This window comes from Sinocyclocheilus grahami, unplaced genomic scaffold, assembly GCF_001515645.1.
Source record: "Sinocyclocheilus grahami isolate Dianchi unplaced genomic scaffold, SAMN03320097.WGS_v1.1 scaffold355.1, whole genome shotgun sequence".
Taxonomy (NCBI): domain Eukaryota; kingdom Metazoa; phylum Chordata; class Actinopteri; order Cypriniformes; family Cyprinidae; genus Sinocyclocheilus; species Sinocyclocheilus grahami.
The window spans coordinates 1,039,244-1,052,516 of NW_015505534.1; the positions used below are offsets into that span (position 1 = coordinate 1,039,244).

Sequence of the window (13,273 nt, forward strand, 5' to 3'; positions counted from 1 at the left end):
TACTTACAGTCTGTGAGTCAGAACAGCCGGCATTGTAGTCTACTCTACCAGGATCAGGAAACAGTCCTCCATAAAATGCACTGCACACATCTGAATATTTGGGTTGAACTGTTCTGGAACAGTGTTGTAAAAACAACTTAACCACTGATTTCTAGTCGTGTCCTCTTTTGGAAGGCCAAACAAAGTATTTTCGCTTTCGCAACGAAACACACAGCGTCTTCACGACATGGCGGCGGCGGTGGCAGCAACAATAAAGTTACGCCTTCTTTCTTTGCGTGAACATTTGGGCGGTGTTATGCAAATCTTTCCACACAGTGACGTAGACATGTGGGGGGCGTGTTTAAACGAGGCGTTTTAGGAGTCTTAACTTTTATTTAAAAATATCTCTTTGTGTTTGAGACTTTAGTCTTTGCAACTTTAGGGATCTAATCTATTCACAAACAGCTTGTAACACTCCAAAGAGAAAGGAAAACTTGAAATCACATCATATGACCCCTTTAATGAGGTTTGATAAATATCTCTGGTCTGGAATATCAGATCCACTCAAGACCAGGTCAGTGATGGATATACTAGTCATTGACGGGGAAGGTGGTCCATTTAAATGAGCTCTGTATCCTGTCTGGCTAATCTCACTAAGACCTTGATGGGGTTGAATTGCACCCCTCGCTTTCTATATGTTGGATTTTATACATCACAGAGACACGTATGAGGATCAACTGGAGTCTGGAATGCTCTCAATGTACAATTAAAATGCAATAGCTTATTTTGCCTCTAGAGGGCGAACTTAATCGCTTCAAATCAAATGCAGAGTACCATGCATGTCTATCTTTCTAGGCTGCTGGAGGACTATCTTCAGGCTGTAGAAGGCGTCAGAAAGAATCTCTTGAGACAGACTTCTCCTAGTAAACTGACCTTTGTTGGGGAGCTGTCCAACGGCCGTCTCAATCCCAAAATGGTGAGTCATAACTTCACCTAATTTCTGCCACCGTGTCGTTCTAAAAGGAATTGTTCACCAAAAAAAATGAAAATTCTGTTATTATTTGCTCACTCTCATGTTAAATTAGACCAAAACTTATTTTCTGCCTCATTCTGTGACAGGAAGCATCATCAGATCACAAAAGGAAGCATTTGACTGGTGTTGTGGAGTTAAAAATTACAGAGTTGGAACAACATGAGGGTGAAATACATAATGCCAGAATTTTCATTTTTGGTTGATTTATTCCTTATGTGGTTGCCTTGTAAATATCTTGAGTCTATATACGACCGGCATCTGTTCCTATAATCTCCAGGCTTAAATCTTGATAAGTCTTTAAGCAAAATCTTTTTTTTTTTTAATAGAAGAGTTTATTAGATAAAATCTAAAAAATAATAATAGTAATAATAAAATTAAAAATGTGTTGAATTATGTTTTTTTTTTATGAGTATATTTCATACATACAAATATGGAGCTCATACTCGAGGGAAAAAAACGGAGAACTCTTTATTCGGAGAACCAAACTGAGCACAAATATGTAATTTGGTGCAGTTGCTAATATTTATATGGTCAAAAAGTAAGATAAAATTCTAATAACTTGTAATGTAAAACAATAAGGTCTTTATAGTATGGAGCATACTATGCATACAGTAAAATATAATTTGCCGTTCTATCTACCAATAATAATAGTCTTAGTAAGATTATATTTAATTCATATTTTTATCATCAAAGCTCTTTAGTTTGAATTGTGCATATAATGCAATGCAGTACAAAGATGAGTAAGAGAAATACAAATAAAAGTTCCTCAAAAAGCCTCATGTATCATATTTGATACTCACATTTTTACAAGATTTTTCTAAAGAAAAATATATATATGTATGGATAATGAAGTAAACCAAAGTTGCTTCAGTCCAGTAAGGGTTCATCTTGAATTATTACTAACAATACAAATTTACTTTATAAAAATCATTAAAGATCTCACAGCAAAAAGGCACATGTACCACAACATGAAGGTGGACATTTTTAGAATTAAACTAAAAGGCCTTTTCCGTGCTAAAAAACTATGAACTATCAATCAGCCAACAGAAGGCATGTAAAAAAATTGTGAACATCAGGTTTTTCAAGTTCTGGTCATGCTGATAATTATCAGCCTTATAATTTTGTGTATCAAATATGATACAATAGGCTTTACAGGGTTAATCTCTTTCTCCATCACAACACTCTCTCTGTCTGATCCAGGATCATTTGGTGTGTTTTCTTCCTGGCACGCTGGCTCTCGGTGCTCACAACGGCCTGCCCGCTGATCACATGGAGCTGGCTCTGCAGTTGATGGAGACGTGTCATCAGATGTATGCGCAGATGGAGACGGGCCTGAGCCCAGAGATCGCTCACTTTAACCTGCAGTCCAACAACGGACGGGACATCGATGTGAAGGTACATTAACCTGTACAATCACCACTTATTTCTGACAATAAACTCCCTGGGCGTTTGGAGCCGTGGCCTTAAACTGCTGATACAGGTTTTGGAATGGATCCATCTTTCATTTTCTCTCCATTGTCTAAAAATAAAATGGTAATAAGCTTCCCAAATAGAGCAGAAACTATGTTCAGACTGTCCAATTAAGGCCTTTGTGTTTATCTTTTCTATTATCTGCTCTGAAGAACAAGATGCAGGCTTCCACAGAAAGCGACCTTCTCTGCAGTGAGTTACTCAAGTGAGCAGGAATGTTTCTGCTCTAAACTGAGGTGGCAGGTTACACACCGATCTTTAACTGTGCATTTGAGATTTATTCAAATTCTGTGACACTCTTTATTCACCCAGAAGATTTGGATTCACCCAGATTTGGTGGCGGTTTTATGGGTGGTGAAATATCAGAAATATTGTTTCCACGTTTTACTTTACAAGACTTCATTTACCTTTGAGCTCATGGGACGCCTGAAAAGTGTGACACTCTTGCATGTTGGAAAAGTCCATTTTCAGATGTTCCATCTTCCATATTTTGGAAAGAAACATTAGTGTCAGAGCGCTGTAAATCACACGGCAGACTACTGAAAACACACACTGTGAAAAACACAAAGCACTTTGTAAGTTGGCTTCAACAGGAAAGGATGCAGGCTTCCACAGAAAGCGACCTTCTCTGCAGTGAGTTACTCAAGTGAGCAGGAATGTTTCTGCTCTAAACTGAGGTGGCAGGTTACACACCGATCTTTAACTGTACATTTGAGATTTATTCAAATTCTGTGACACTCTTTATTCACCCAGAAGATTTGGATTCACCCAGATTTGGTGGCGGTTTTATGGGTGGTGAAATATCAGAAATATTGTTTCCACTTTTTACTTTACAAGACTTAATTTACCTTTGAGCTCATGGGACGCCTGAAAAGTGTGACACTCTTGCATGTTGGAAAAGTCCATTTTCAGATGTTCCATCTTCCATATTTTGGAAAGAAACATTAGTGTCAGAGCGCTGTAAATCACACGGCAGACTACTGAAATCACACACTGTGAAAAACACAAAGCACTTTGTAAAATGAAGACTTCTTTTTTTTTTTTTTACATTGTTCTTTCTGTGTGTACAGATGGATGTGAGTGGCTCGCCTTTATTTTTGCAGGCTGTTACAAAAGGACTCTACGTGTCAATTTCTAAATGTTTCCCTTTTGTGAGAGTCAGGATGCATTAGGGAACATATTGAATACTTTACAGATCATCATCTTAAGATTTATTTGGGAACCCTCTTGGATTGTGTATTTTTCTGTTATTTATGTTGACTTTAGTGTGCGTACTTCAGTGAATGTTAATGATTTGATGTAGTGGATGCCGCCCGAAGCCCTGTTTGAAATGCTGTGCTGTAGATTTACTTTATTATTTACAAATTTTGGAAGCTGTTGTGCGGCACTGGATATTACATTTAGCTGAACTGCATTCAGATGTGTATATATGTTAATTTATTCATTCAAATTTCACAGCAAAACTACATTGAAAACTTTGTTTGAAGGTTAAACTGTCTGATCAACAGTCAACATCACATTAAAGCTACAAAATTTCCCTTGTCGTATTGGAACACAGTGGTAATTTATATCCCCATGCTGCCATCTGTTTCAATATGTTTGATGATTGTAGAGATTAAATGAATCATTCAGCCAACAATGAAATGAAAACACCATCATTTACTTAATCCAAACCTGAAATACTTTCTTTCTGGTCAATTCTGAATGAATTTCTCCTTTAATGTTCCACAAAAGAAAGTTTTACAGGTTTGGAATGACATGAAGGTGGATGAATAATCACAGAAATTTCATTTTTAGGTGAACGGTTGGTTTACAAAAACTTTATGTAGGTCCTTTTTTTTTTGGTCTGATTTTTCCAGTTCATATGCGCATCACTGTTCTGTATCACCTGTTGAGTTTATCTGCACTGTCAAGTGCTTGTTTCTCCTATCATCTCATGTGTCTTTGGTCAAACAGCAGTCATCCAATCAAAACATCCAGGCTTTCAGAAGCTGTCAAACTAGTGCAAAATAATCCTTCATGTGAAACAATCCATTTTCAGGGTGATTGACATTTGCATTACAATATGTCTGTTCCGTGTCACATTTCTCTTGCTGCTTCTAGTGATACGGTGTCAAAATCTGCATCCCTTGTGCCTTTCGATTTATAGAATACAGAATGATCGCATGATAATGAGCGATTTCTCCCTGATTGCTTCTCTCGTCTCTTTGCTGCAATCAGTGGTTTGTGATTACCGTTTGTGCTGGTGAGCGAGTGTTAAATGAGTGGACACAGCTCTGATGAGGGTTTGTGAAGGTCATGTTGTGTTAGATGTATAATTTAATATCCTGCACAGCTGAGCTGTTTGGTGAAGATACGAGCAGGTCTCTGAGGTTGTTGACATTTGTAAAGTATAAAAATAAATCAAAAATGAACTAAAACAAGTTAAAGCATTAGTTCACGCAAAAATAAAAATTTGCTTAAAATGTACTCCTCCTCGTGCCATCCAAGATGTAGAGTTTTTCTTCATCAGAACAGATTTGGAGAAATTTAGCATTACATCACTTGCTCACCAATAAATTAATGGGTGCCATCAGAATGAGAGTTCAAATAGCTGATAAAAGCATCAGAATAATCCACGAGTAATCCACATGACTCCAGTCCATCATAAAGACGTTTTTAACTTTTAAACCGTTCCGGTTCTCTATTAATATTGCTTTCTCCAGTGAAAATGTAATCTTGCCTGAATCAAGAGAGAAATATACACAGATCAAGCACGGTTTACAAGCAAAAACAGTTCTAAACAAATATGTCAGTGGATTTTGTTGTGATAGGACTATAGAGGATAAAGTTTTTTCACTGGAGGAAGTGTCATTATGGATTATGGGCTCGTATTTTGGCCAGAAGCAATGGTTTGAAGCGATGGTTGATTCATTCTGACGGCACCCATTCACTGCAAAAGATCCATTGGTGAGCAAGTGATGTAATGCTAAAGTTTTCCAAATCCGTTCCAATGAAGAAACAAACTACATTTTGGACGGCCTGAGGGTGAGAAATTTTTCTGCAAATTAAAATTTTTGGGTGAACTATTCCTTTAATAGCCATTGACATGAGCATTTGTTGTTATTTTGTTTGGGGTTCTTTTTGGCTTTACTTGCCTTTAATTATTCATTTTTAAAAAAATGTATTGCATTGAATTTTTATGTAGTGAAATGAAGTCACCAATTTATCACATGCAATTGCAATATGGCACTTTTGAGATTGCATATTATACAATGTATATTTCTAGTTTCCTAACAAACGGGAACTCTAGCCTATAGTGTGATTATGCATACTTTGTCATGTTATTTAAATTATGCATAATATTACATATTCATTATTTAAAATCTATGACAAAAAATGCTATCCTGTCAAATGACCCCTTTGGAAGTGGATGTTACATGAATATTGTAAACATTGTCCTTGTAAATACTGTTTGAAAAACTTGCCTTGCTACATTGCGAAAATATTTTTGTCAGTATTTTGTCTTGTGTTCCAGTAAAAACATCCTTAAAATGAGATCCATTTACTTGATAAGCAAACAATAAAGAAGACCCTTTCAAGAGAATATTTCTTGAATTAAGTTTTCTTATTAAATATAATAAAGAACAATTTGTCAAAAAAATGAAGTTAATTCAAAATATATTCTTCTAAAACAAATCAACATAATGCACAAAGCAATTTTGCTTCTCAAGTAAGTTATTGTTTTAAGGATGTTATTTATTTATTCAATATATATATATATATATAGATATATATTTATTTTTTACTGGAAAAGAAGATGGCTGTCTTGGCTATAGAAGCGCATTTGTAGTTTTGTTGTTGTATTTTGCACTACAGTTAAAGTGCAACTTTTTTGTGTATAGTCTTGTAACTATTCCTACATTGACACATAAAACCAACAAGCAGAAGTTGTCTGTGTTCTTTTTAACAAATGCAGAGGCAAGCAATACAGAGCCTGACATCTACACAGATCCCTACCTCAGCCATGCACATGTTATCTCTGATCCCACTCGGATGCCCATTGCAACCAGGGTAGAAACAGCACTGAGAATTTCCAATTTCCGCTGTAAACATTTTCTGTTGCTGACTTGTGTGTGAGGGTTTTCAGTCATGCACTTTCTTGGTTGCCGATGTGAGGAAATCAGATGACTCTGACCTGTCTGCAGAATGTCAATGTCGTGTTCGCTCATGCATTTATGATAGAGAACTGCTGTCCAGAACTACTTTACATCACAACTTCCCATCATCTGAGAGCTTCAGCATAAGGAGAATTAAAATGTTTTACTCTTCCAGACTCAGAAAGTTAATATGCCATTCTTCTACATATGTATTATTATTTAAACATTAACATATAAATCTAAATTCATTATTTATGGTTACACTTGAACACAAACTTTTGGTTTTGAGAGCCAGTGGCTTGTCTATATCCCAGAGCAGAGCCTGAGAATTACAACTCAAATGTATCCACTTGTTTGGCCATAAAGCTGGTGGTCTAGTTGAGGAATATCTGACCTGATATGGTCAAATTGTTCCCAGAGTTCACAGCTTGAGCATGGCCAATTTTCTGCATGACAGCGAAGTGTGACAGGCCTGTGGCCGCTACCTCTCCAGCACCGAGAAACTGCTGTATAATTGCTTCCCTTCTCATCAGGACTGTTCCTACCTCTTCAAACATGGCCTCTGTTGGCTCCACTGAGAAAAGGGCACCAAAATAAAGGAAGATGACATTTGTCTTATAAGTTTAGTCATAGTCATATGAATTGAATGAATGCTGGAGCATTAATTGGATGTAGTTGTTTTGTTTTTTGTTTTTTCCCTAACATGGTTGATTAATGTGTTTGCTTGCATTGTTGTTTCGAATTTATAATATGTTCTATCATATTTTTCAAAGGAATCTCCTGATTCAGACAAGACAACTTTTTTTTACAGGAAAAAGCTATATTATGGATTAAGGACTCATATTTTAGCTGGAAGCAAGGGTTTGAAGTTAAAAAAGGTCTTAATGATGAAGTTGTTTCTGACAAACGTGCGGCTTTTCACTTCACAAGACGTTAATTGATGGACTGGAGTCATGTGGAGTACTTGTGGATTATTGTGATGCTTTTATCAGCTGTTTGAACTCTCATTCTGACGGCACCCATTCACTGCAGACGATCCATTGGTAAGCAAGAGATTTAATGCTAAATTTCTTCAAATCAGTTCACATGAAGAAACAAACTCATCTACATCTTGGATGGCCTGAGTAAATTTTCAGCAAATTTTTGTTTTGGGTGAACTCATCTTTTAAAATAAGTTTATCTGATCTCAAATTTCTTAGAGCTCATTATGTGGTTTATTTGTTACTCTAAATCAAAAAAAAATTTATGGATACATAACAGACATGACTGTTGCACTTTGTCATCTGAGTTACATTCACCTGAGTGGAACACAGGCACTTGGAAAGGGAAAGGGAATTCTTTGGCATTCTAATGATCTGTCCCTTAATAACAACAGCTAAATGTCCTCATTAAAATGATAAATGCTTGCTTTTAGCCAGAGGTTTACAGTTGTGTGGGTGTGATGAGAGGGAGTTAAGACAGACCCTAGGGTGCGGTTTTGGAGTAAACACAGTATTCCGCCAGTATTCCAGCTGGCTTGGGTACTTGGAAATCCGTGTGGAGCTGAGGGTGAAATGAGGGACACAGTGAAAGCTTGCGCACTGTCTGAAAGCCCTGGGCTAATGAGCTGAACTTTGAAGGATCCTTTTTTAAACGGCACGGAAGGAGTAGATGTATTGGTAGCCTGGAAGAGAAGTTTACAGTGTATTTAAATTGTTCTCTTTGACAGTCTCTCGGTTAAGGTGTGTGAGAGCTGTACGAGTTTCTTCTGTTGAGAACAAAAGAAGATATTTTGAAGAATGTTGGTAACCAAGTTGATGGTAGCCATTGACTTTCATAATATGGAATTACCAGCATTCTTTAAAATATATTATTTTTCAAAAGAAGAAAGAAACTCATGCAGGTTTGGAACAAGTGGAGGGTGAGTAAATGACAAGAGAATGTTCATTTTTGGGTGAACTATGCCTTTAAATTTCTTTGATTTCAGACCCACTTCACGTCCCTGCGACGCAAAACTCAAAATGCATGCCTTTATTGTGAGTTCAGAAGTATGTGCATTAATTAAAAAGTTTCCATTATAGAGTAAATTGTCAGGAACGATTAAACAGAAGGAAAAGATGGTCGATTTTGATGTCCTTCTGGGAGTGAGCGTTAATGGGCAACTAGCACTCGTAACGTCGGACTAAAAGGGTTTCGGATATTGAAATGGGAATCTTCCAGACAGAGGGAGGAGGAGGTGCTTTCAGATTTCAAGGTGAATGGAGGGACGGACAGAATGAGAGTCGGGGACTGACAGCAAGACGGAGGGAGATGTTTTCACCTGCCATTTTACGAGGTGGAAATGACTCTAAAAATCAGTTCACTCGTGCAGTGAAGCACCGACTTCCTCCTCCTGGTGCAGGTACGGCTAGATTAACTGGGTTTGTCTGGAGAGGGCCTTTGGTGCGTGGGCTGTATGCGTCACACATGCGATCCCCGGTGGTCTGACAGCAGCTCCACAGGGACGGCCTGTCGGACTGACGATTATAAGCTAACGATAAACACAGCAGCTCTCAGCTGAGCTGGGGAGCGCGGAGGCGCGCGCTAAAATGAGCTGACAGGTGCGTGCGTGCGTGGTGCGCCCACGCCATTCGCTCTTTGAAAGAGCTCCAGCTAGACCCATAAAACAAAGACAGGTAATGCGGAATGATTCACATCCACAATAAAAGGGAAGTTCAGCATCAGATTAGAGCGGCCCAGGCAATATGTTCTATCATATTTTTCAAAGGAATCTCCTGATTCAGACAAGACAACTTTTTTTTACAGGAAAAAGCTATATTATGGATTAAGGACTCATATTTTAGCTGGAAGCAAGGGTTTGAAGTTAAAAAAGGTCTTAATGATGAAGTTGTTTCTGACAAACGTGCGGCTTTTCACTTCACAAGACGTTAATTGATGGACTGGAGTCATGTGGAGTACTTGTGGATTATTGTGATGCTTTTATCAGCTGTTTGAACTCTCATTCTGACGGCACCCATTCACTGCAGACGATCCATTGGTAAGCAAGAGATTTAATGCTAAATTTCTTCAAATCAGTTCACATGAAGAAACAAACTCATCTACATCTTGGATGGCCTGAGTAAATTTTCAGCAAATTTTTGTTTTGGGTGAACTCATCTTTTAAAATAAGTTTATCTGATCTCAAATTTCTTAGAGCTCATTATGTGGTTTATTTGTTACTCTAAATCAAAAAAAAATTTATGGATACATAACAGACATGACTGTTGCACTTTGTCATCTGAGTTACATTCACCTGAGTGGAACACAGGCACTTGGAAAGGGAAAGGGAATTCTTTGGCATTCTAATGATCTGTCCCTTAATAACAACAGCTAAATGTCCTCATTAAAATGATAAATGCTTGCTTTTAGCCAGAGGTTTACAGTTGTGTGGGTGTGATGAGAGGGAGTTAAGACAGACCCTAGGGTGCGGTTTTGGAGTAAACACAGTATTCCGCCAGTATTCCAGCTGGCTTGGGTACTTGGAAATCCGTGTGGAGCTGAGGGTGAAATGAGGGACACAGTGAAAGCTTGCGCACTGTCTGAAAGCCCTGGGCTAATGAGCTGAACTTTGAAGGATCCTTTTTTAAACGGCACGGAAGGAGTAGATGTATTGGTAGCCTGGAAGAGAAGTTTACAGTGTATTTAAATTGTTCTCTTTGACAGTCTCTCGGTTAAGGTGTGTGAGAGCTGTACGAGTTTCTTCTGTTGAGAACAAAAGAAGATATTTTGAAGAATGTTGGTAACCAAGTTGATGGTAGCCATTGACTTTCATAATATGGAATTACCAGCATTCTTTAAAATATATTATTTTTCAAAAGAAGAAAGAAACTCATGCAGGTTTGGAACAAGTGGAGGGTGAGTAAATGACAAGAGAATGTTCATTTTTGGGTGAACTATGCCTTTAAATTTCTTTGATTTCAGACCCACTTCACGTCCCTGCGACGCAAAACTCAAAATGCATGCCTTTATTGTGAGTTCAGAAGTATGTGCATTAATTAAAAAGTTTCCATTATAGAGTAAATTGTCAGGAACGATTAAACAGAAGGAAAAGATGGTCGATTTTGATGTCCTTCTGGGAGTGAGCGTTAATGGGCAACTAGCACTCGTAACGTCGGACTAAAAGGGTTTCGGATATTGAAATGGGAATCTTCCAGACAGAGGGAGGAGGAGGTGCTTTCAGATTTCAAGGTGAATGGAGGGACGGACAGAATGAGAGTCGGGGACTGACAGCAAGACGGAGGGAGATGTTTTCACCTGCCATTTTACGAGGTGGAAATGACTCTAAAAATCAGTTCACTCGTGCAGTGAAGCACCGACTTCCTCCTCCTGGTGCAGTTACGGCTAGATTAACTGGGTTTGTCTGGAGAGGGCCTTTGGTGCGTGGGCTGTATGCGTCACACATGCGATCCCCGGTGGTCTGACAGCAGCTCCACAGGGACGGCCTGTCGGATTGACGATTATAAGCTAACGATAAACACAGCAGCTCTCAGCTGAGCTGGGGAGCGCGGAGGCGCGCGCTAAAATGAGCTGACAGGTGCGTGCGTGGTGCGCCCACGCCATTCGCTCTTTGAAAGAGCTCCAGCTAGACCCATAAAACAAAGACAGGTAATGCGGAATGAATCACATCCACAATAAAAGGGAAGTTCAGCATCAGATTAGAGCGGCCCAGGCAATACAAAGAGCGACTTGCTGATAAAAAGAAGCCCTTTGCACTTCATATTTAAATTCAGCAGTTTATTAAAAGTTTGGGCTGTGAAAGATATTTGAAATATGTTTTGCTCTAAATATTACGAATTTTGTCTTTAAGGTGTGTGGAAAATTGCGTCACACTCATTGAGTGGAGCAGCGACAGAATTTTCTGGAGAAGCTGATGTGTAAATTAATATTGATCAACCTTCCATACCTTGTCAAAATCATTTACAGTATATATATATATATATATATATATATATAATGAATCAGTAAACTCGTTAATTAATAAAAAAAAGAAGAAGAAAAACAAATACCGTTATGTAATTCCCAGAATCAGACCAGATTTTAGGTGTCTATCAACTGTAGCTAACAAGGAATGTTCTTAGAACATTCTGGCAAGGTTCTCTCAAAGTTACAAACAAACGTTCTTCCAGTAACCTTAATAGAACATTTGTTCAAACTTATTTGATCTGAAATTAAAGTTTGTCTAACATCTTTTAAATGTCACTACTAGTTACAGGGGAAAAAAGTAGCGTTCCAATTCCATACAATAGAATGTTCCCTTAATGTTAACACAACATTCTTAGAACATACAATATTTTTTGTTAGATAGGTAAAGATTCCCTTCCCTACTATAACTTGATTAAAAGTCTTAAAGCACCTTGAGAGACATGCCACTCACTTTAATAAGGACAGAAATTCTACATACAAGTCAAAATGAGGCAAACTAATAAAGGTCAAGGGTGTGCGAGAGAAAAGTGGTCACTGCAACTGTTAAGGTTGGAAAGGTCATCCATGGCCATTTGGCTGTTTTTGCTGTAAATTGCTTTCTCTACTGAGAATTAGACATGCAGAGTCCCCACATAACCGTCCACTGAGGACACAGTGTTGGAGTACTGCCATTTTTGCAATGCTGATCATTTGTATTACAAAGTGATAATGTTTATCCCACAATAAGGTGGTGATTTAAAGCCATTAAAGAGAGCTGATTACAGTTTTTCTGAACTAAAGTGAAGACACAGCACAAGCAATCAATTCTTGTCATTACAGCTTTAATGCTATTTGTTACCACAAACTGTTAGATCAATACAAATGAAGAGACTTCCTGGCATATTACAGTATATACAACCCATAATGTGAAATTTCTTCCCAGCAAGGATTCACTTCAAGGTGGGCTGAAATGAAAGCTTTGTGTTTTTTGAAAATATAGGGGAGCATTCGTAATATTATATGGGAGTAATGCTGTTTTTTGTTTGTTTTTTTTCATTTCCAGGTCAACCGCAGTCAGCCTCCGTGTTTTATGGACTGAACATTTTCCTGAAGCTTCATGACAGGCAATGGCAAGAAAATGGATGAATAAGGACATTGTGTGTAAGAATGACAATGAAATATAACATAATAGTGGTGCAACATATAACAAAGACAATGGCACTAGCAGCTGGGAACAGTGGCAGGTCTCCCCAGACGCTACAGTAAATAATGAGCAATAAATATAACAGGTAATAAAAATAAACAGTTATGAATATAATGCTAAAATGAAAAATTTCAGGGCACACTGAGTACAGTTCAAAATGATAAATGCACAAGCTGCTGGTTAAGGTAGGACATAGTGCCTAAATCTTTGGCACTTATCTAACTACAGTATTTTTTATTTACTTATTTTAAGAATAAACATTTTATTTATTTATTTATTGCATAAACTTAACTAAATTACATTTCAACTTCACCTAAATAGCTTAAACTTCAGTTTAAAGCTCACTTAAATTGAGCTGCCTATGGAAGTAGTTATGCATTTCTTGTTTTAAGGATGTTTAGATATTGATACTATACAAATATACAGATTAAATATAGTATTTATACTATATTTTTGTGTATACACTGCATAATATATATATATATACACTCTTGTCCTTAAAAGGGGGTTTAGACCCCTACACCTCTC

General features: G+C 37.6%; 1 protein-coding gene across 1 annotated transcript in view; it reads left to right on the plus strand.

The window, feature by feature from the left end:
• Positions 1-12,640, plus strand: part of LOC107548773 (endoplasmic reticulum mannosyl-oligosaccharide 1,2-alpha-mannosidase-like) — a 30,800-nt gene extending 18,160 nt beyond the window's left edge. The window contains exons 14-15 of the mRNA XM_016229579.1: positions 2,213-2,407; positions 12,605-12,640. Coding sequence (XP_016085065.1) covers positions 2,213-2,407; positions 12,605-12,640 — 231 coding nt within the window. The remainder of the gene's footprint in view (positions 1-2,212; positions 2,408-12,604) is intronic.
• The last annotated feature ends 633 nt before the right edge of the window (positions 12,641-13,273 follow it).